At 43.9% G+C, this 25,228-nt stretch overlaps 1 protein-coding gene across 4 annotated transcripts; it reads right to left on the reverse strand.

The window, feature by feature from the left end:
• Positions 1–1,972: 1,972 nt before the first annotated feature.
• SPG21 (SPG21 abhydrolase domain containing, maspardin) lies at positions 1,973–25,207 on the reverse strand. 4 transcript variants are annotated; one of them, XM_069985490.1, is made up of 9 exons: positions 24,934–25,207; positions 18,645–18,733; positions 15,998–16,159; positions 14,982–15,062; positions 14,343–14,488; positions 13,636–13,744; positions 12,367–12,474; positions 6,368–6,508; positions 1,973–5,963 (listed from the first exon to the last, which is right to left on the reverse strand). In XM_069985490.1, exons 2-9 carry the CDS (start codon positions 18,705–18,707, stop codon positions 5,829–5,831), a joined length of 945 nt encoding a protein of 314 aa, XP_069841591.1. In that variant the 5' UTR covers positions 18,708–18,733; positions 24,934–25,207; the 3' UTR covers positions 1,973–5,828. The 4 variants fall into 4 exon arrangements, with proteins under 4 accessions (XP_069841591.1, XP_069841582.1, XP_069841571.1 ...); XM_069985481.1 differs by lacking the exon at positions 24,934–25,207 and adding an exon at positions 24,562–24,721; XM_069985470.1 differs by lacking the exon at positions 24,934–25,207 and adding an exon at positions 24,556–24,720.
• Positions 25,208–25,228: the final 21 nt, after the last annotated feature.

Below are 25,228 nucleotides of genomic sequence, written 5' to 3' on the forward strand. Positions count from 1 at the left end.
CACGGGCAGAGAGGCGCGGACTGCGGCGGGCGCGAGCTGAGAATTCCACAACAGAGTATCCGTCAGAATTACTCAGTGTGTACAAACCTTAAGTGTGTATGGAACAGGCTGAGGGCCCGCTCCATACACGGTCTCCCGGCTGCTATGAGTAATTGGGGGATTTTCTTAGAAAGATCAGTAGTTTGTCCTCTTCTTTCTTTATTATTTTTTAGATCTGTCAATGTTTGGGTACGTTTACACTAACAAGACACAAGAAAGCAAAAATCTCAGCTCCGCACAATGTATAGAGACAATCAGTTCTAAGTCACAAGGCAAGCCAGCATGACTTCTGAGCCCTGACTGAGACGTAACAGTGCTGTGGCCTGTAATTGGCTGAGTGGAGTCAGTCTCGGAAGTGCGCGGCAAGATCATTCAGCCAGGGACCTGAAGATGCCACAGGAGGTCCCCTGGAGAGAACGGCGAGGTAAGAATAGGCTCGAATATATTTCTGCAAATTAAGGGCAGTAGTACCTCTTTAAGGCCAGAGTTGTACAGTTTTTGATGGCCTGTTTTTAAAGGTTTACAATAAAGTTACTGTTTTATCTTTTTGTCCTGGAGCTGAAGGACACTTTTTGCCTTATTGATGTCTATGTTCACGCTTTTTATGTAAATTCCATGTAGACTTCGACATGGATTCCATATCAAAAAACTCACAACTCATTGGAGGGGTACTCCAGCCCTGTAAAACTTTTGATATGTTGCTGCCCTGGTGGAGAACATAAAAAAAACATGCTATTCTTACCTTCCCCCTGGAGTTGTCATATGGCATCTGTGGGTCAACCGCTGAACAATCCCATCTCCCGTCCAACTCATCTCAGCCGTGACAGCTCGCTCGGAGGTAAAAATAGCTTATTTTTTACGTTGTCCTCCAGGGCAGCAACATATCAAAACTTTTACAGGCCTGGAGTACCCCTTTAATGTGTTGTTGGATTTAATGTTGGTTTTTAATGCAGATACCGCATATAATTCATGTCAAAAGACTGAAAGGCCCAAGTCTGGAAACCTAAGGCTTTCCAGGATTAGAATAAAAATTCATCTTCTTGCTTCCAAAAACAGCGCTACTCCTGTCCAACTTGGTTTTGGTATTACACCTGGTTAATTCACTTCAGTAGAATAGAGCAGCAATACCACACAAGGGTGGCACTTTTTCTGGAAGAAAGTAGCTGTGTTTTTCTAAGCCTGGATAACACATTCAGGTAAGAGCTGCAGACACTGCTGGATCTTTGTTAGGGTATAAAAGCATGCTCTACATTTCCTGGAACAAATGGTGGTCCTCTGCTGTATTCTTCAAAGCTTCCACTGATGTCCTGTGCAGACAAGAAATGCCCACTCAGCATAGTCCCATATATCCTTTCCAGTGGGGAGCCATTATCATCATCACAGTGTGGAGTGTTGCAGGTATAAGGACTGTAAAGGCCCTATTCCACGGAACGATTATCGTCCGTATTTGGCCGATACGGATGATAATCGTCCCATGGAATAGAGTGGAACGATCGTTGCAGTCGCTTGTTTTTCAACATGTTGAAAAACAAGCGACTGATATAGCAGCGATCTGCTGCCGTCATTCCGTTGAATAGGAGCATCGGCAGCAGACTCTGCTATATCCTATGGGCTGCCCGGACGATCAGCGATCACCCGGACAGCCCCCAGCCGCCCCTCCAGCACTCACCCGCTCGCTGCTGCCGCGTTGAATAGCGGCGGCAGTGAGCGGGGAACAAGGAGCAAACGAGCGCTAAGAGCGCTCGTTTGCTCTTCTAGACGGCCCGTGGAATAGGGCCTTAAGACTGGGTTTGTTTATATTTCGTGCTCATTTTGGTAACTATTCTTGGCCAAGTGGTGAACCATGGGCAACATGATCACGATTTTTTTTTTTTTTTTTTAAGCTTTGGAAACATGTTTGGTTTTTTAAAGTAAATGACAGCTACACTGTAAGTCTTACTATATGATCTTTTTTTATTAACAAAAACATATAAATTGTAAAGCATTAAAGAAAATTAAACTAACAACATAACATGAACAGACTCATATAAACCTGACCGACGGCTTCTTTACTAAATCCCTACAAGCTTTCTAGTTACTACATGTGAGGCCTTTACTTTGCCAGATAACTGCAGATGTAGAAATAGTCACGGCCTGTGGCTCTTCAGTAACTGGAAAGGCTGGATATATTTTCTGTATTAAGCAGAGGATCAATCATTCTAAGGACCTCTGCTCTATTCCATAAAGAAAATAAAGTAAAATGTATATTTAAAGTATATTAAATGTATACAGCTTTGCTAGCAAACACATACTGCAAATTTAGTGTTAATCTAGCCTAAGAATATAACTCACATATGAATATGTCTATGGAAACCCTACATTCACAACATGTGACCAAGAGCTGTATTTAGTGCAGCCAACCTCACTATACCTGTTCCACATTATTTCTTATTAACATGAAATAATACGGAACAGAAAGTGTCTGAATAGTGCAAAACCAGATAAAACAGAGGCCACATATGGTACCTGCAGCATTAGAGGAAACCAATCAGCACAGTTGTGCCTATTGAGCTCCCAGCAGTGCTACATAGATGTTTTAACAGGTTTCCCTACTGTATCTGGTGCTCCTTCCTCCCTAGCTTCACATCTCAGCAAAACAGCTTTTAAGGGGCAGGTAGAGTGCTCTGAACTAGGCATCAGGATGGAGTCTGGCTGGTAACCAGTCACAGCCTTCTGCAGGGGTGATTGACAGAAAAGCAGGTTACATAAATGATAAATTCCCCTGTAGTACTTTAGTTAGTATTTTTTTTTGGCATAAGTAGGAATGGAACCGATACAGAGAAAAGTTAGAATGGAAAGATTTGCGCTTTTTCTGTGTTTTGGACCCACTCGGGTTTTGGTTACAAATTTCAACCAAAATACTTAAATACTAGCTACATGGTGAACAGTTGCCTGCATCTACATAAACAGGAGATTGCCTACAATGCAATAGGATTTGGAACTGAAGGGTTCTTACAATTTCAACATTTATGGCATATCCACAGGATACTCCATAAATATGTAATATAGCAGGTTCCACCTCTGAAGCCTGAGATGGTATGGAAAACAAAAACAGCCAGGTGGACTGAGTTAAGCGCTTGACTCTCATTGACTTTAACGGGAGATACAGAAACAGTGTCGCTTGTGATGCTACATATATGGTCCAGTTGTTAATATCTGGGCTTATTGTTTCATTTCAAAGCATTACGGTCATTTAAAAACTTAAAGAGTAACTGTCATATTTTTTTTTTTATTGCAGAAATCAGTAGCATAAGCGATTTTAAGAAACTCTGTAATAGGTTTCATCAGCCAAAAAAGCCTCCTTCTGTAATCAAGAAGCAATCTCCCAGCCTCCCCCCCCTGAATTATCTGTGCATTATCAGGCAAACACGTCTTCATTACAGAGAAGCCAGTGAAGACGGGCTCTGCTCTCTCCATTGTAAGCCTATGAAGGGGGGAGGGGCTGAGGGAGAAGGAAGAGGTGACATGAAGGTCAGCTGTTTGTAGAATCTCTGGGCACCTAAAACGCTAAATTCAGGTGTCAGAAAGGTCAGTGCTTATCTATGAACTTACTGAAAGAAGATTGCAGGGTGTTGTGCTGTGCAGAAATCCTCTGTGCTCAGTCACTCTTCTCAGCCCCTCCCCTCTCCATAGCCACATAATAGACACAGAAATTCTGCTTCATCTGATGTGAGGGGGGAGGCTGGGAGATTGCTTTTTCAGTCCAGAAGGAAACTCTTTTAGTACATAAAACCTATTACAGAGTTTCTTAAAATCGCTTGTACTATTGATATTTAATGTTTTCAGAAAAATGACCCTGAAATGACAGTTACGCTTTAACATTGATATTTTAAATGTTTGATAGGTGGGGGCCTGGGTGCCAAGACCCCGACCGATTGCTAGAACAAACTGAAACACTTAGCTGAATGTTTTCCCTCCCTGTGGTCTTTTTGCTGCGCCCGATTTCCTCATAGCAGGGAGGAGAAAGTACTCAGCTTGAGACTTCTCCTGGTTACTTTTGCAATGTGGGAGGGGGGTCCTCAGCACCCAGCCCCCGACTGGTCATTATGCTCAGAATTTGTTGGTTGCCTGACCAGCAGGTTAATACAGGCTCTGAGGCCACAGATATCATAATTTACCACATAAAAGTCTCTGACCAACACATTACTGAATGTGACTACGGTATATACTCTATGATGGGCTTCTAGTGCAATGAACATTAAAAAAAACTTTCCACCCATCCTAAAGGGAAACGGATATAGCTTTCAGCTGCACCAAATACATCTGCTACACAGATCCTCTACCATATCAACGGTATCTGTATATCTCAGAAAAAACGGTAACTAGACATCTGGGCGGAGACCTGGCTGTAACTAGTCACAGCTGTCTGTGGGGATAATTGGGCAGAGAGACCCGTTAATAGCTTCTCTGCCTGTCAATGATCCACACAGAGCGCGCTGGCAGGCAGAGAGCCATGACTAATTACGTGGGGTCTCCACCCACATGACTAGTTCCCGCTTCTCTCCCTGAACTGCATGCTAGAATAAAAAACATTTTTCCTGGATATATAGCTACCTGTGAAGACACCGCTGATATGGTTGGGGAGCTGCGTAGATCTATTTGGTGCAGCTGGGAGCTAGATCAGCATGTGCTGATCCATTCCCTTAAAGAGAAATTTCAGGAAAGAATTTTATATTTTCACTTGCTCTTATTACTGCTTTATTCAAACACAACGTCTATCAAGCGCCTAACATTGTATCCTTCTCTGAAGCCTTTCCAGTCAGATCTATGGAGATTGGCACTTTAAAAATATCACAGTAAATGCAAAGGAGATTGAAAATCCATAGATATTACAAAACACAGAAACATCACAACAGCTATGTAATATACAGCTAACCTATATACAACTGCACTAAGAATACAAAGTAGACACAACATGAAAAGAAATAAGGCACTGGACCTGTCTGAATTGTATACGTCCTGAAGATACGTGGCCCACAGAGCTTGCATTTGTTTCTCTTCTTTACACAACATGATACTACATTTCCTGTAAGGACTGATAGTAGACTTGCTGATTGCCATCCATTAGATTTCTCTTCATGAACAATGCCTAACAATATACTGTAAGGGTTCATATGTGGATTGCTTAATATCTTGGCTTTTTGTAGCTTAAATTAATGAATGTTTAAACAAACTGAAAACCTATGACAGACATTTTTTTCATGTCTGGCTTACTTTCCATAGCAGATAACGTAACGGTACCTAACAGCATTGCAATTGGTCCATTATCCCAGCAGAAAGTTACCTCAATACTCAGGAAAGAAATATAATATACTAAAGAGTGAGAACAATGTTAACCAATTCTAAATAAGTTACCAGAACTGGGAGGATACTGCTCAGTACTGGTAAACATTTTGTGGATCCATTCCCCATCATTCTTCAGGGTCCAAACTCAAGTATTCTCTTTGCAAAACCTTATTTCCAAAAGGAGAGGGGAAAAATAGCATAGCCCTGTCCAGAATAGGTGTCTTTCTTGCAATAGGAAGTGTCCTGGATTGCCTGACCAAGGTCCACAATCACTTGTTTAGCCACACATCATTCCGAGCGGTAACAGAGGTCATGTCTCTAATGCAGACAATCCTAGAGATTACAGAGCTCCTAAAAGTGGCGGAGGTGTTAGATCATTACTTTACAAGGGTCTTTTACAGCTCTCTCAAAATACTTTTTAGTAAATGCCACCTGGCAGACAGAACATGTGGACTGGTTTTGTATTATGGTAAAGGTTCGGTCTCCTGAGGTTCTTCACTTGGTGGTCGGTTTCCCTTCTGCACCTCCAGCTCCTCTGCACTCATCATAGCCGGGTCTATAGCTGCATATCTGGTGCCATGGAACTGACGCAGGTGAATCTGAAAGAAGCAAACCATAAAGTCCTTGATTACAAATGAAAAGAACCTGAATGGAAAATGATAGTGTAAATTACTGAAAAGTACAACTTTACAGCGTGGTTCTGGTATTGAAATTCATGTGCATTCAGGGCAATAAAAAAAATAGATACAGCCCATAAAGACACTGTTTCTGGAGGAGTAAAGAAATCTCTTTTTTCTAATCCTGGAAAACCCCTTTATGTATTTCCATCAGTGGTATGGGTCAACATTATTCCATTTCATAGGGAAAGTCAATTTAGACCAGTTCATGTCAACATATATGCAATTCCAATCAGGACAGCCACTCCTACTGGGACCCAGGAGAACAAGATGGACCTATCACCTTACTATGTTACTGTGACACCAAGTTGAAGACTGATACATACTTGTACATAAAGGTTGACTTCTGCGCTCCTGCACAAGTACGGGAAGTTCCCCCCAGTCTTTAGGTGGGCCCTCCTGGCATTAGGGTACAGCTTGTACATTTCTTCTTTGGCATCTGTTGAGAGAGCGCTCTGATCGAATACCTGGAAAATGTAAAAATAATACTACATTAAGTAAGCATGTTGACTCATAACACAAGTATGTTTACACATGTACACTGTGAAAAGCAGAAGCTTTCAGGCTAGTGGATGGATGGGGGGGGGGGGGGGGGGGGGGGGGGGGGGAGTGGCCAGCGGCATGACGTGTTAGCCGCACACAGAGCCCGCTTCCCGAGCTCCAGGATGGCTTTGCACCGTTACCTCCCGGGGAGAGAGACCGAGTGTGGGGGAACCTGCGCCCGGGTGGTTGCTCGGCGGTCCCCGGAGCCCTGCGCTATGTTGGAGGGACCACGGGAATCGGACAGGCAGAATGCTGGACAGCCTCAGCCAGAGGGGACCTTGGACCCTGCGGGAGAAAGAGCCTCCGTGATAGGAGGACGCTTGGAGTCAGGTGGTGAGATCTGGCCAATTGTAAAGAGACCCGACCGGTAGCTGCCCTGAGGTAACGGGGGTCTCCCCCACTTACCATCCGGAGGGAAAATGACTTGTTGGAGAGTTATGACAAAACAGCAAGTGCCTAATAATATTGCTCTTCCTAGTGTGAATATCGGTAAGCCGGGAGTTTTAATGGTCAGAGTCTCGGACATTTTGGACAGGAAACGTTGAGAGCAGTCCCCTTTTCCCCGTTGAACAGCGTGAGTCAGACTTAATAAGGTTCTCTATGCTGGACTTTGCTTATTATCAATGGCATTATGACTACCCCTTATTGATATTCCGGTCTTCACAGCCTGATTTAATAAAAAACAGGCGATAAAAGGGGGCTGGGCTCTGCTTCATAAGTGGTGGATAAGACCCTGGGTCACCTTGAAGTCATCTGGTGATACCATATAAGCGAGTAATAAAGCAAGACTGTTCGATCTCCCTATGTTCAGAAGGTGGGAAAGGTTTTTTGCCTTAGGAAGTTATCTGTCCCCTGAATATGACTCTCTCTTTTGCCCCACAGTTTGATTTTACAAAGTCTAACAAGAGAAAGGAGGGACGGATATGGCTCCATAAGTAAAGGGGTAAGATCACTGGTCCCTCATATATGTGTATGATCTTGGGGCACGCTCTGAGGAACTGAAAGTATAAGCGTTCAAACTGATCCCTATGGCAGTGCAATTCATCTGGCACTAATTAGCCATTAATCAGCTGGATATGAATAGTCCAGGGGAGATGCCTTAGTGCTCTTTTTTTCTTCCAGTGTCAAGGTGATTATATCGGACTCAAGTGGACACCTCTTTGAAGAACTGACTGGCGCGTGACATATACTTGGTCAAAGGCATTGGACAGATAAGTGAAAGCGAACTATGGACAATGAATACATGAGAAACTCTGGTAGCTGATCCGTTGAGACATCGGCGAGATAAAAAAAAATTTTTTTTTTTTGGGGGGGAGGGGGGGGGGGGGGCAGCCTAGACTCTTCATCACCCTAGGAAATGACTAAGATTATTAGTTGGAATGTAAGAGGTCTGGCTGACCGCTTAAAACGTTTTGCTATATTCGATTCAATTAAATTGTTGCCAGCTATTGTGATTATATTAGAAACCCACTTAACTAAAGATACTGTAAATGTGGTCACTAAGAGGTGGGCTGCCCATTCTTTTCATTCCTTTGGATCCTCCTATTCTGCCGGCGTTTCGATCTTGATACATAATAAGGTAGGCCTGGTGATCAGGAGAGTCCAGACTGATGAGAAAGGCAGGTTTATTTTTATTTTTGGGACTCTTGAAGGTATTGACTCCATCATCGCGGCAGTGTATATTCCGCCCCCCTTTTCATTAGAGGTACTGATAAGCCTGGTACAGTTTGCCAGCGATAAGAACGATGCGGCTCTCTATATTATAGGGGATTTTAATTGCGCAATGGAGAATAGGGATAGGACATCCAGTGTAAGGGTTATTAAAGAGGGGCCCTCCCCTCTTTTGAGGTTCTGTCAAGAAATGGGTTGGGTAGATGCATGGAGGAGTATGAATCCTGTGTTAAATATTTTTTCTTGTTTTAGTTCTCCTCATGCATTAGCCTCTAGGATTGACTTGATGTTGTGTAATGTTGTAGGGATGGAATCAGTAAAAAATATATTTTATAGTCCTAAAAGTCTTTCTGATCACTCTCCCCTTATTGGGGATTTGAGTTTTGGTAGTGGATGTATGAGACCGAGAAAAACCTTCAGGCTGAATCCCCATTGGTTGAACATATTAGATGACACCGATCTGATTAACAAGGAGATTGAAACCTTTATGTCAATAAGGTTTATGTCAATAGGATAAGCAATTGGTAGAGGAAGTGGAGAATAACAACTTGAAATATTCGCTCAGTGGGGACTCTAATGATCTCGAAAAGTAGAAGTCATCTCAGGAAGAGCTAGCTAAGTTTTTTAAAGTTAAGGCAGAAAATAAATTACTGTTCTTGGATCAGAAGAGGTTTTTTGAGGGAAATAAACCCGGCTCTTTGTTAGCTAATATTATCAAAGCCTAGGCTGAGTCTAAGGGTCCTATTCCACGGGCCAAGGAGGGCCCGATAAACGATGTAAACGAGCAGCGATCTGCTAGATCGCTGCTCGTTTACTGGGCCTATTCCACAGCCCGATGATCGTTGAGCGAGGGCTGCAGGGACATCGTTACCGATGTCCTTGTAGCCCTTGCAGCAGCAGTAATACATTACCTGCAGGTCTTCTCTGCGCTGTCTTCATCCCCGGGTCCCGCGCGCTCTATCTTCTGAATGGCCGGTCAGCTGACAGGCCACACTCAGCCAATCACAGGCTGCGGCGGTCCCGGCCTGTGATTGGCTGAGCGCTCCGTCAGCTGACCGGCCATTCAGAAGACAGAGCGAGCCGGACCCTGGGATGAAGACAGCGCGGAGAAGAGGACCTGCAGGTAATGTATGATGATGCTGCTGCTGTCAAATCGTCAGTCGCCCGCCGCACACCGCTATTCAACCGTAGCGATGCGCGGTGGGGGAACGATGATTTTAGGTCTGGCCCTAAATGAACGATCAGCCGATGACACGATCATCGGCTGATCGTTCTCTCTATTTCACTGAACGATAATCAGCCGAATCGGGCCAAATGGGGCCGATCATAGTTACTGTGGAATAGGGCCCTAATGAGATCACGGCCATTAGGGGAGACGCCGGTGGTATAGTTAAAGAACAGGAAGCTATACAGGAGGAATTTGTTAGGTATTATTCTACATTATACACATCAAGTACTCCAGACTTATCAGAAATAGATTATTTATTATTTAACAAGATCAATCTGCCAAGTTTATCTAGTTTACAAAAGGGAGGAGTTGGAGGCACCATTGACGCTGGTAGAACTTGAGGAGACTTTAGCCGCCACTACTGGTAATTCCGCTCCGGGTAATTCTGCTTTTTATAGGAGGCATGCCAGATGTGTCTTGCCTATTCTTCTGGAAGTACTTGTTACAGCCTGTGAGGAAGGCATATTGCCCCACTCTATGGAAGAAGCCAATATTGTGCTTCTTAAGAAGAAGGGTAAAGACCATTTGGAGATGAGTAACTTCCGTCCTATATCCCTTTTAAATAGTGATGTAAAACTGTTTTCCAAGCTTATTGCTAGACGCATTAATAAAGTAATAGGGGATTTGGTGGCAGATGATCAGAATGGCTTCATCCCTGGCCGCTCCGTGTTTAATAATATAAAACGGACATTTATTAATTTGCAGATAAAAGGAGGGGTGGATAGGGCCCTGGTGGCTCTTGATGCCTGTAAAGCATTTGATCAAGTGGAATGGCCCTACCTCTGGAAAGCCTTGGAGAACTTCCAGTTTGGTAATAACATAATTAAGTGGATTCAAACTCTATATAGGCAACCCAAGGGGAAGTTGGTGATAAATGGGAGAACTACTTCAGAATTTAATATCCTTAGAGGTACACGGCAAGGATGCCCTTCATCACCCATTTTATTTGCATTATATTTAGAACCTCTGGCTGAATGGATGAGGAAAATGGATAATTATAAAGGTTTTGGAGTGAGGGGTAAAGAGGAAAAGATGTTGATGTTTGCTGATGATCTTCTGTTTGTCAACAGCCCTGAGAGTAATTTACCTTTGGTTATACAGGATTTTAAGAGGTTGGGTAATCCCATGGGGCTGTCGATAAACTGGACAAAATCATTTATAATGCCATTAGATATGCAGACGTATAAGGGTGGGACAGAGCTGAAGGTGCGTAGTCCAGAGGATTGTATTGACTATTTAGGAGTAGTAATAAATGGGGCCCCTAATCAATATATAAAAAGTAATATCAAACCCCTTTTAGCCTAAATTAGTAAAAAGGTGGATGTGTGGACGAAACTGCCGCTTGGTATGGCCGCCCGGATAGGTCTTATAAAAATGGTTCTCCTACCACAGATTAATTTTTTTCTAGCTGCATCACCTGTCTGGATTCCTGATAAATATTTAAGAAGAATCGAGGTGATGCTGAATGAATTGATCTGGGGGAGGAAAAGGGTCAGGATACGGTATGACTATTTCTGCCCTAGATTAGATAGGGGGGGATTTGGATTGCCCAATTTTCGTTTATATTTTTTGTCTTTCCAATTGGCTTTTATAATGGCTCACAGGGATTCTGGGTGGTTTAAGACAGATAAATTCTTGGGGGGAGCTAAAGATATTTATACTAGATTAGAATCTGGTGGTATACGTGTGAAAAGTATAGGTAGAGATTGGTATGGGATACTCTCTAACAAGGTTTGGGTGGAGATTAAAAAAATATTTTTGATTCAGGGGAGTTTAAATTGCACAGAAATATGGGATAATCTGCATTTTCCTGAATTTGCTGGGTTATTTGCCCAGAGGTTCTGGAAGGAACAAGCACTTTGTAAAGTGAGTAATTTTTTTGTTGAGGGGATTCTGAAGGATCCCAGGGATATCCTGGGACATAGTGATATAGTTTGGGTTTCTAAGTTTAGGTATGTACAGCTCACTAATGTGGTTAGGAACACTGGAGATAAAAGTAGTTTTTTTGTTTCACAGAACGGGGCACTTGATAAAATAATGAGTATACAAGGGGTTAAATGTTTGCAGTCAAAAATTTATAAGAGGTTAATGATGGAAAGATATGGTATAATCCTTCCGGGATATAGAAATAAATGGGAAATTGATTGTGGTCTCACTTTGGAGGATAGCTGGGAAGAAATAGGAAGAAACATTAGGAAAGTATCTTATAATATGGAGCATTGGTTAGTACAGTTTAAAATTTTACATAGAATTCACTATACACCACAGTTCTTGTATATAATTGGAAATAGTTCTCCTGTAATTATTGTAATCAAGAAGGGGCTGATTTGGTTCACTTATTTTGGTTCTGTCCTCGGAGTAGATTGTTCTGGGATGGAATTGAAGGTATGTTACGGAATAAGAGGCTTAATGACTGAGACTTTCTAAGGAAAAAAAAAGAGACAGAACCTTCCGGTAAAATTTATATTTTATGCGAGGCTAATTATACTGAGAAATTGCATTAGTGATAGGTTGATATCAGTGGATGAATGGGTTAACATTATTAAATCTCTGGAATGGGTAAGGGCGAAAGGGCAGACTCTTAGAGAACAAGTCCACAAGAGATTCTGGAGTGGCTGGTAAAGGTTTTTTTTCTCGCAGTCTGGACAGGGTAGGAGGTGGGTAAAATTGCTTGAATCATGATTTGATGATAAGGATTATGTTTTTGTAATCATGTAATTATGTATTTATTCCTCTGTTGAGGAGATGGTTGTTATTTTTTTTGGTAAAAGAAATAAAGAAATATTAAATTAAAAAAAAAAAAAAAAGAAGCTTTCAGGCTCGCAACCTGCAGAAATACATTAAAGTGTCACAGTCACACACATAACAAGGAGGAGCACTCACATCCATTATGGTTACAGCGATGTCACGGATTTTGTGTGGCTCAACATAGGAGTTCTGGCAATTTAAGGTAAGACGAGATGCAAGCTCACTTTGATTGAGACTTTCCAGCTAAGAAATAAAAAAGGACTATATTAATCACAAGCCATTAACTAGAAGAAAAAAAAAAACATTTGCCTTCTACATCACTAGCCTGTCCATAAATAGATTCCAAAAAGAAAAAAAAAAGAAAAATCTGGGAAAGATTAGGCGATAGATGGAAAATGTAGTTTGACACTGCATAAAAGCATAAAAGGTGCAGCTGGTATCCAACCAGGTGTCATGCAGATGTCGGTCCCCTAATTCTGCGATGTGGCTCAATACAAGAACCACATAGGAGCTCCTGCAGAACAGAAATGAAGCCCTCTACCTGAAAACGAAGAATACTTCCTAACAAAATCTTTGAGCTCCAATGCTTTTCTGGTCACCAAATTTAAAGCTTCTGCTAAATTAAGACTACCTGAATGCAGTCCTGGCTGTGTTAAATACATACAATATATAGTTTTTCCATTTAGGAAAGATTCACATCCTGATTTTTCTGCACATGGCACAAATACTCTGAAAATAAATGGCAGCTGCTGATGTATCCGAGCACAGACAGGCATGGGCACCACAGATTCTAAATGTCTCAAATGTAGTTGAAAAGTGACTACACGTGGGTCATTTTCCGACTGTATATGAAACAGGGCATCAACTCAAAGGCTCAGCATAGCATATTGGGGGGGGGGGGGGCATTTATGAAACGGTGTAAATATACACCTGGTGTAAAATGCCCACAGTAACCAATCACAGCTCAGCTTTAAGCTCTGGTAAAATATAAGAGGAGCTGTGATTGGTTGCTGTGGGTAGTTTAAACCAGGTGTATATTTAAACCCTTTCATAAATTTCCCTCATTGAGTCCAAATTCAAACTTGCATACACACAAATGTCCCAAGAGTTGTGACTAGCTGACCACATTTGAGCCATTGAAATCAATGGAGCCCATGCCTGTCAGTGAATGAGACTTCAATGGTTTTAACATATATCCATGTGTCCATTTTTGTGTTAAAAAAAATATATTTTCAGGAAGAAAACTGTATAAAAACCACAAAAGAACTATGCTGCAATCTGTTATTCTCAGACCATAGTGAACAACATGCATTAACAACATCAAGGATATTTTTGTAAAAATGCTGCTATGGTCATAAGTTCCAGAGCACATTGTGCGTATTAGGTGAAGATTTACTTTCTTACCCGATCTACCATAAAATCAATGGCATCAGCCATTACTGGGTCCACAGGGCCAGAGGAAAAATTTCCCAGGACAATCTTCTTAAGCATAAAGGCAGGCATGAGCCAAAAGCTGCAAAAAGGTGACATAATGTGTATGGTGACAAAGAGATTCAATGAAGAAACACCCAGTTTTATGCTGATTTCACACAGCCAGAAGTGGATTCAAGTGGGATGGAAAATGGGAGGACTTGTACTTCTCTTTCCTGTTGAATGCACTTTTGGTTCTGGCACAAACACTGCAGTGGCATTTTCCCAAACCAACAGTCATGTGTGATTCCAGCATTAAGCAGAAATGTGTTGAAAAAACAAGCAATGATCAATGTATCTGCAGAAAATCAGTCCTATACTATGCAAAAGTGATGGACAGTCACACTACATTTCAGTAATGTAGAAATTCAGTACCATATTATATGGCAGCCATTCAAAGCAATAGGCAACTCTCCATTTTGGCTCAGAGTAGGGAATCTCCTCTCAAATGCCTATATGTTTCTAATCTGAAGTAATACTGGCCTTATCCATTACACTATAGATCAAAACAATCATCAAGTAATTGAGAAGTGTTCTTCCTAAAGCATATCTTATTGCAACAAAGTTTAATATAACGCCACCTGGTGGCCATACAGAATCTGGATGGCTCTGCTGAAGAGAAAAATCAATTAACAGTGTACCTATTTGCTGTCCAAGTCTGGTTGAAAATGGAGGTGTCACTGAAGGCATTGCACAAGATGAGTGACTGGACCCTGGGAGACTTGTGTGTGTACTCTGCAAATTTCTGAGCAAGAAAACCACCGAGAGATGCGCCAAACAAGTGAACCTACATGTAGGGAATAAAAGACACAGACTTTGAAGAAGGAATGCTAGATATGCCATAATACCATTTCAATGGTCACAGTGACCCCCTGCTATGGATTTCCATGGTCTTCTGCACTTTTACATTTTTTTTCTATGCAATATATTAGATTATCTGTCAGGTTTTCTTACTATAAGGCCATATTCACATGTCTGTGATATATGGTCTTTAAGCTGTGTATCATTGATTGAACCCTTCACCTCTAACGGGACTTTCTGCATCATAATTTATTATGTTTCAGTGAGCTCCGAAACAGTAGACTACTAGCTGTAGCCCTTCGGGAGCTCACTGTATCATAATGAATTATGATGCAGGGAGTCCCATTAGAGGGGAAGGGTTCAGCCGTGATATACAGCCAGCTTACGAATTATATATCACAGATGTGTGACTCTGACCTAATGGGTATGTGCCTGGCTCTAGTTAGTGAAGACAGACAATTGTTAAGATGACCTCTCACCTTATCTAGGTGCAAATCATCCAGAAGTTTTCTAAATCCATCACAGAATTCTAGATGATCCCAATATATTGGGTACTGTAGCTGAAAAGGCAAAAGGAAGGATTATTCTTACAGGAAACACTCAAACTAATGAATTTATGAAAACTACAGGTTCATTCATGTTAAAAATGAACATTTGATCCCTTTTTTTGGTATCTATAATTACTCTATAATCTATCTATAATTCCTATATCTATCAGTAAAACGGCTAACTCATTCTTTGCTCCGGTTCCTCTTGATGGCAGCGCGATCTGTGATACCTTGTTTGTGAAAGATCACACAGCCACCAACAATTCAAAATTGTCTTGCTGGAGTGTCCAACATTTGTAGAATGGAAAAAACTTTTGGCAGATTCCAAGCAGTTAATGGATACACACATTACAACTATTGGATAGATTTTGCCAACTAAGAGGATTATAAGAATTTGTGCTTATATGCGGGAAGAGACGTCAAGTCCTCCTACTCCCCTATCCACGTAAGCAGGTTTCTGAGTACCTTTTACTCTAGACTTGACTATATAGATGGGAATCCATCTTTTGATCTGTAATCATCCGGACAAACAGCACCTATATTTCTCCCTATCTTCCTATTCCCTGTATTAACAGGCTTGATGTTAGACCCATGGTTATATGAACCTGTACCAAAGTTTTTTGCACTATTTATTTTTACTTTCTCAGATTACATTTGTTACATTGTTGCTTTCGCCCTGTCATGCCAGGGATTTACTTGATTTCTGTATATGATACCACTCAGGGAATTTTAATCACATGATAACCTAAGTCACCCCCGTATCCCTTTTTACCTCCTTGCGCCCCCCCCCCCCCCCCATTTCTTTTTTCTGTTTATTGTCTGTACATTTTATTTTGTGCATTCCTCTTAAAAAATACTGTGTTCAAAAATGAAAGTGGAAGGGTGTAGTATGTGTGCAGAAACCTGCATATTGGGTTCTAATCATCACTACATAGTTCAGTACTTACAGCAATGACTCTATATCCCCAGCCAGTCAGTGCTAGGATCTGGTGAAAGAAGACGTCTGCTGTTCCACTGACTGGAGGTAGAAATATAATGGGACAGCGCACAGTTCGAGGGCCGGCATCATACAGAGACCACACTTTACTGTCATCATCATCCACGATGATCTGAGGCAGAAAAGAGATTATTAGGATTATTTTATATGAACACAGAACTATATCAGAAGCGGTAATATACAAATATTACAGCAGCTTGCTGTATGACTAATTGAATTCTATTTAGTATTCGTTTAAAAGTGACATAACCGTCAACTCAACATAAGTACATGAATGCAAATGTCTGCAATGCAAATATGAATGCAAATTATTGCACTAGTCCTTGCATTGCCGTTTTATTTGTAGCAGTGCCCCTTTAAACAGCCGAGTCAGAGTCAGACCATCTGACGATCTACTATTCACGGCCTTTCTGCAAGATAGGATCATTTCCAACAGACTGGATAACCCCTTCAAGGTTGGTACAATTAAAAAAAAAACAAAAAAAAAAAAACTAACGAACTCAAAAAAGTATACAAAGGGAAAATGGCATAATATACTTAAAGTTGGGGAGGATCTCCTAATATTCTCCCATTCTACCTGCAGAGGAATGGAGAGAGAGGTAAGAGCTTGTTCACACTTGTGTTGCTTGGCGTCCACTTTTTCCGCCGGTGGCGCCTGTGGGGTCTGGGGGGCCTTTTAAGGTCTGGTCCTGTGACAATGGGATTGCAGGGCCATTCCGTGGCCCCCTTCTCTGCTTGCGCACGTTTTGCGGGGATTGTGGTCGCTGACCGGCACAGTGATGTTTTTTGGTTAGGGACTCGTGTGTATCAGAAGACCTGCACGTGGTACGTGGCAATATGGTTTGGCCAAATTATATACTAACTTCTGATGTTGGTTTTAAATGTAGCTGAATAATCTTTCGTGTCAGCCATGGGTGTGATGTGCAGCCATTCCTGTCTTTTTGGCTTGTGCATATACTTAAAGTTGTACTTGGGTTGGATTTAAAGGACCATGAAAGTGCCATGAAAACCTTTTTCCCAGTAATTGAAGCACATTACAAAGTTATATAACTCTGTAATGTGCTTCTTCTCTCAGCTCCTACCCCTGTTACACTAGCCTCCCCCCTCCCCTGCCTTGTCAGGTGACTCATCTTGCTCAGCTCCCATTGGCTGAACAACTGCAAGCCATCACTTGGACTGGGGAGGGGGGGCTGTTGTGACAGGACCTAGAGCAGCCCTCCTGCTGATGACTCATCCTCACAAGAAGGAGCTGCCTGGTGATGGTGACCACAGTAATCAGGTCTGTGTGAGTCAGGACACTTCCTGGTGGGGGGTGGAGGGGGGAGAAGACAGGGAAGGGAGGCAGATAGGTGATTGAAGCACATTACAGAGTTATATAACTTTGTAATGTGCTTCAATTACTGGGAAAAAGTTTTTCATGGCACTTGTCCTTTAATACCATACTACAAAACACTATGTGAAGTTATACAAACTCAAATGGGTTTTATTATAATGAAAACGTATCACTAGAATTAAAAGGAGAAGTCCTTCATCCTCTCCAGCAGCCACAGCCCGCACAGCTCTGGGAGTCGGGTCGTGACATCACCATTTTATCCAGGAAGTGAAGCCTTGATGCAGTAGTAAGAGCAGGGAAAAAAGCACATTATAAGCATTTCCCGTAATAAGTGTATATTGGGGATTTGTATAACAATATAAATAATAAATATAAATTTTTCGCCAGACTTCTCCTTTAAGCAACTACTGAAGTTGGATGCAGCCCTAGGGAGTCCTGGAAAACATGGATACAGCCCATAGCGCTGATCTCTACTTATCACCCATCCTGTGTCTAATCAGTGTGGGTCTGAATGCTGAAACCACTTGTTGGAAGGGAGCAATGATAGAGTTTTGAACAGAGTGACTGTGCATATTGCATGGGACTGCTGAAGATTGGCTGCCCCCTAGAGTTTGTCTAGCGCAGCTGTTTGTATACTCCATCCACACACTTGAGACCTCTACTTTTCATGAGAACGGGGAGGGGTGAGTTCAACACTCAGACTCTGACCATAGCGATCATTATGGGAAAGCCCCTTTAATACTACATCAGTTGACAACTTATATGCCACTAAGTTATTTTTGCATTTTCTTTTCTTTATAACTTGACTGGGGAGAACAAAGAATTTACATTTCCAGGCTCCAAGTCCGACCTAATAATCCCCCTGACACGCTGCGTTAATCATTACACAGCGGCTAGCTTTGTGTTTGTACGGCTCTGTATACCCAAGAGCATGCTGGCCAAGTTCCTGAAAATGTAGTTCAAGTATCACATGGTGTGTATACCATATCTACATCTATTTCCTTTAGTATGAAGTACAAATAACTTCATACTATAACAAGCAATAATTTGCATCATATCCAGGTATTCTAGTAAACCATATATATATTAGAACCATAAACCTCTTTTGATCACATATATAGTGTAAGCTTGTGTCGTGAGTAGTGTTTGTTTAGTTCTATTTGTTCAGAACACAACATATATGTAATTTTAGTTGCTACAATAATAGAATTGATACCTAAACAGAACCTATAGATAACAATTGATAAGTGTGGACTCTACATACCCTCTTTAGTGGGACCGTGCTGCGAAACCAGTTGTAGTCTGGAGAGATCTTGATGGCCCCCATGCTGCTGGGCTAAAGACGAGGCAGCTCTGTGGGAGGGAGATCAGGCATGTGATGAGTCAGTCTCAGGAGACACACAATGCAACCACTTACACACACAGCCTCCCTGTGCACTGCAGTGCCCTGTCCCATGCTGCATGATGCTGTAACATCAGCAAGGAGATAAAAAGTATATGGCACCATCACCGATATCACTGGAGAGCTAGAGAAAGCACTTCACAAGGGGCTACAGAACACACAGGAAATGGAATATACACAGTTGATTTAAGTGTTATTTCCTCAAATATTGAGCAATCTCTGGACATGGAAGTTTTCAATTTGACTTGTATGTATGAGGACTGTTATGTTACCACTCCTCGACACTGTGACTGCATGACACAACACGGCCTAACCTAGGGCCTGAGGTCCAAAGCCAAAAAGATCTGCATGGAGTCTGCACGTGTTTCCCAGGGATTCCTCCCACACTCCAAAGATATACCAGTGTGCGGCTTCCTTTGAAGTGTCCTGCGCATGCAACAGGGAAATTATAATCCCTGTACAGCTCTATGGCTTTATTTTTGATGTTGTGTGTGTATTCCCCCATCGTAAAAAGGGGTTATCCAGGCACAAAAATGTTTTAATATTTTGATGGGGTGCAATAAAATTGAAAAAATTCATACTCTTCTACCTTGGTCCCCTGCTGCTCCCAGTGTGTTGTCAGCTGGCCCCTCACTAGTCACTCTTCTAGCTCCTTCCAAGATGGATGCAGCTCCTGTGCCCAGCTAACTCCAAGTATGTTCTCATACAGCTAAATGCACGGTCCAAAACACTCACACAGTATTACAGAGATAAGGTGAGTAATGTCATTCTCGTCAGAACATTTTCTGCAGTCAGTTTCGTTTCTTAAATTAATGCGGCAAGCCAAAGAGAAACACACAGCCAAGTGTGTCACACCGAGCAAGTGTCAGGTGATAAACTATTATATTCATGGCAGAGAGACTAAACAGGAAATAGATTGCAGAAATAATCCAAGAGAGTGCCAGAGCACTGTATAAACGGCATGTGACCGCTCTTAAAGGGGTTCTCTGCTCAAGACAATCCCTTCTTACCAGTAGCGTAATTTGGTGGGGGCAGCCGCTCCCGGGCCCACACAGGCAGGGGGCCCACTAAAGATTTTGCCAGTTAATGCTGTTCGCAAAAGCTATAGCTTTTGCAGACAGACTTAACAAATGTCTATTGGCTGTAGGTGCCCCCTGGCCAGCAACCAGTGCTCCTGGGGGGCCCGCACGGCTATCGAATGTTGTGTCTGACCATTTAGCTGTATGCACTTGTATGCGAGGAGAACATACAGTTGAACGCAGCAGGGTGATTGACAAGGCAAGGAGAGCATTGGCTCTCCACCCTGCTATTCACTGTTGTGTCCACAAGAGGCCGTTTCCTCCCTTAGAGCTATGGAACATGAGTGATGTCACTCCTGCGCTCACAGAGCAGGGAGAGAGTTGACATCAGAAGACTACAGTGCTGCAAGCGCACAGCGGGTAAGTATGTCTTTTTTCTGCCTTAGTTATAGAGGGGGAGATGTATGTTGGTGGGTGGGACTATTTCAGAAACAGAGGGAAATTATAGTTTAATTTAGTTATGTTGCAGTAGTCTGGCTTTTTTGTATATAGGTTATTTAGTATAGTTGCCTTGAACTGCATGGGGACTATTTATTGTTATTACCCAGCATTTGTACTATACATTTACTCTATTGGTACTGCGGGTATACCCTTCGGATGTTGCTAAATTGGTCATTGACCATCAGCTATGGTGTAGTCCTCATGCTGCCCAATAGATATTACACAGAAGATATGAGATAAAGAGATAGAAGAATGGATGGATGGCCAATTAGAAAATAGAAACAGCGCCATAGCTTCCTCTATGTTTTTTGTGGTATTACAACTTGGCTCTATTGTCTTTAGGAGAACTGAGCTGCGCTACCACATCCAAACTTTAGATAAGAGTGGCGCTGTTTCTGGAAAAAGGCAGCTATGTTTTTGCAATGCTGGATAACCCAGTTTACAGTCCCTGTTCACTATGAATAATGTAGTAGGAAATACCCTTTATGAAGCATTGTCATCTACTGAGGTTCCCTACGGGTAACATAATTGGTTGGGGGCCCACTGAGACTCACTCGCCCCCCCTAGGCTTAACCCCTAGCTACGCCCCTGCTTCTTACTTAAAGCGACTCTGTACCCACAATCTGACACCCCCCACCCCAAACCACTTGTATCTTCAGATAGCTGCTTTTAATCCAAGATCTGTCCTGTGGTCCGGTCAGCAGGTGATGCAGTTATTGTCTTGAAAAACAACTTTTAAACTTGCAGCCCTGTGCCAAACGGGAGTATCTGTGTCCTAACTTTGCACCACCCCTCCGTCCCTCCTCCCCGCCCTCCTCATCATTAGAAATGCTCCAGGCAGATTGCCTCCTATTCCCCACCTGTGGCAGCCCGGCACATGGGCTGGATTGTTAAGACACCTGTGCAATGTTCAGCATGGAGAAAATGTTCCAGTGGCATTCCTAATGATGAAGAGGGTGGGGAGGAGGGACGGAGGGGTGGTGCAAAGTTAGGGCACAGGGCTGCCAGTTTAAAAGTTGTTTTTTGGACAATAACTGCATCACCTGCCGAACGGACCCTTAGAACAGATCTTAGATTAAAAGCAGCTGAAGGTACAAATGGTTTGGGGGGTCAGATTGTGGGTACAGAGTCACTTTAAAGTGTCCCAATAATGTGATCAGAAAATGTCAAGTAGTGGCCTGCTGTTCTCTGCAAGAAAATCTGACCCTGTGGTAAGCGATAAGTTTCCCTGCAGCGCCTCCAAGCCAAGTAGATGTATAAAGTGAAACGGACTCCATAAGGCACAGAGTTTAGACGTTTCAGGAGTGCGCCTCCCTGCTTCAGAACAAAGTGCACTTGCGAGTACCTATCCTAATTTTTATTTATTTATTTTCAATATATTTAAGGGCCCCCTTTGGAAGCATCCCATCACCGGTACCATCAGCTGTTGCAGTCCCTTTTATCCTATCACGCTCCATGAGCCAGTGGACTATATCATCAACTAGTAGCCTGTTTTTTAGTGGGGTGATATGCATAAAGCCCAAGTGGCCTAAAGGTGAGCTGACTACCACCCATACTATATCCCTGGCCCTCTTACAGTATCACACCAGGCGCCTTTGTGCAGCTGAGAGGTTGTCTCTGATCCATCACCTACACTGATACACTGTAACAACACAAACACTGACAGCAATCAGAGGTCTCAATGGGGATTTAAAACAACGTGTATCAATAACTTGCTAAACTTTACATTACGCAATGATAAATACCTATCACTTTATCACCTTACCTCCTATATACCCCCTGCAGCACAGCGCCCCCTTGTTACCAGTACATACCCCTGCAGCACAGCGCCCCCTATATACCACACATACCCCTGCAGCACAGCGCCCATTGTTACCAGTACATACCCCTGCAGCACAGCACACCCTATATACCACACATACCCCTGCAGCACAGCATCCCTGTACAAACCCCTGCAGCACAGCGCCCCTTATATACCACACATACCCCTGCAGCACAGCGCCCCCTATATACCACACATACCCCTGCAGCACAGCACCCCCTATATACCACACATACCCCTGCAGCACAGCACCCCCTATATACCACACATACCCCTGCAGCACAGCGCCCCTATATACCACACATACCCCTGCAGCACAGCGCCCCCTATATACCAGTACATACCCCTGCAGCACAGCGCCCCCTATATACCACACATACCCCTGCAGCACAGCGCCCCTATATACCACACATACCCCTGCAGCACAGCGCCCCCTATATACCACACATCCCCTGCAGCACAGCGCCCCCTATATACCAGTACATACCCCCTGCAGCACAGCGCCCCCTTGTTACCAGTACATACCCCTGCAGCACAGCGCCCCCTATATACCACACATACCCCTGCAGCACAGCGCCCATTGTTACCAGTACATACCCCTGCAGCACAGCACACCCTATATACCACACATACCCCTGCAGCACAGCATCCCTGTACAAACCCCTGCAGCACAGCGCCCCTTATATACCACACATACCCCTGCAGCACAGCGCTCCTCAATACCACACATACCCCTGCAGCACATCACCCCCTATATACCACACATACCCCTGCAGCACAGCGCCCCTATATACCACACATACCCCTGCAGCACAGCGCCCCCTATATACCACACATACCCCTGCAGCACAGCGCCCCCTATATACCAGTACATACCCCTGCAGCACAGCGCCCCCTATATACCAGTACATACCCCTGCAGTACAGCGCCCCCTATATACCAGTACATACCCCTGCAGCACAGCGCCCCCCTATATACCAGTACATACCCCTGCAGCACAGCGCCCCCTATATACCAGTACATACCCCTGCAGCACAGCGCCCCCTATATACCAGTACATACCCCTGCAGCACAGCGCCCCCTATATACCAGTACATACCCCTGCAGCACAGCGCCCCCTATATACCAGTACATACCCCTGCAGCACAGCGCCCCCTATATACCAGTACATACCCCTGCAGCACAGCGCCCCCTATATACCAGTACATACCCCTGCAGCACAGCGCCCCCTATATACCAGTACATACCCCTGCAGCACAGCGCCCCCTATATACCAGTACATACCCCTGCAGTACAGCGCCCCCTATATACCAGTACATACCCCTGCAGCACAGCGCCCCCTATATACCAGTACATACCCCTGCAGCACAGCGCCCCCCTATATACCAGTACATACCCCTGCAGCACAGCGCCCCCCTATATACCAGTACATACCCCTGCAGCACAGCGCCCCCTATATACCAGTACATACCCCTGCAGCACAGCGCCCCCTATATACCAGTACATACCCCTGCAGCACAGCGCCCCCTATATACCAGTACATACCCCTGCAGCACAGCGCCCCCTATATACCAGTACATACCCCTGCAGCACAGCGCCCCCTATATACCAGTACATAACCCTGCAGCACAGCGCCCCCTATATACCAGTACATACCCCTGCAGTACAGCGCCCCCTATATACCAGTACATACCCCTGCAGCACAGCGCCCCCTATATACCAGTACATACCCCTGCAGCACAGCGCCCCCTATATACCAGTACATACCCCTGCAGCACAGCGCCCCCTATATACCAGTACATACCCCTGCAGCACAGCGCCCCCTATATACCAGTACATACCCCTGCAGCACAGCGCCCCCTATATACCAGTACATACCCCTGCAGTACAGCGCCCCTATATACCAGTACATACCCCTGCAGCACAGCGCCCCCTATATACCAGTACATACCCCTGCAGCACAGCGCCCCCTATATACCACACATACCCCTGCAGCACAGCGCCCCCTATATACCAGTACATACCCCTGCAGCACAGTGCCCCCTATATACCAGTACATACCCCTGCAGCACAGCGCCCCCTATATACCAGTACATACCCCTGCAGCACAGCGCCCCCTATATACCAGTACATACCCCTGCAGCACAGCGCCCCCCTATATACCAGTACATACCCCTGCAGCACAGCGCCCCCTATATACCAGTACATACCCCTGCAGCACAGCGCCCCCTATATACCAGTACATACCCCTGCAGCACAGCGCCCCCTATATACCAGTACATACCCCTGCAGCACAGCGCCCCCTATATACCACACATACCCCTGCAGCACAGCGCCCCCTATATACCAGTACATACCCCTGCAGCACAGTGCCCCCTATATACCAGTACATACCCCTGCAGCACAGCGCCCCCTATATACCAGTACATACCCGCACCCTCAGTCTGCACAGACTGTCCCGCTCTCCCTCCGGTACCGCACAACGTCCCTCTCCTCAGACACCTGCTTCCGGGTTCTGTCACAGAGCGCAGGGCACGTGACTCGTCACATGCTTTGGAGTGCTTCTGTTTATCATGACTACCAACCCCTTCATGACGTCATAATTCTAAAAATAAAACTTTATCAATATCTCGATTACGGTAATATGCCGCCGTGTCCGCGGTGCACGTTCTAGTGAGCTGCGTTTAATCTCTCATACAACCACAGATAGTGAGTATTCCGCCGTTACCGCATTTATAATGGCGGTGTATTAGCGACCTGTATTTTTAACATAGTAAAACCACAAATCCCGGCATGCTCTGCTGATCACCTGATATGTCCCACCATGCCTTGCGCGTGTAACTGTCACAACTCTAGCACGTGGTAATAAGAATTCAGGGTCAGGACGGGGTTAACGGTGACGTCACGACAACAGGTCGCCATGTTTCTTTCTGTCGGGAAGAAAAACTCTTATTGTCAAGTAGTGTTAACCTGTAAAATCCACGTAAAGCCCACCCGCGTTTCTATTTATCACGCATAGACATATATCAGGTATACAACATAACCGCGAATTCTAATTCACGTCGCTTCAGTAAGAACGTCACCACTTGTCAGTACTTGTCATT

This window comes from Dendropsophus ebraccatus, chromosome 1 (genome assembly GCF_027789765.1).
Source record: "Dendropsophus ebraccatus isolate aDenEbr1 chromosome 1, aDenEbr1.pat, whole genome shotgun sequence".
NCBI classification, from domain to species: domain Eukaryota; kingdom Metazoa; phylum Chordata; class Amphibia; order Anura; family Hylidae; genus Dendropsophus; species Dendropsophus ebraccatus.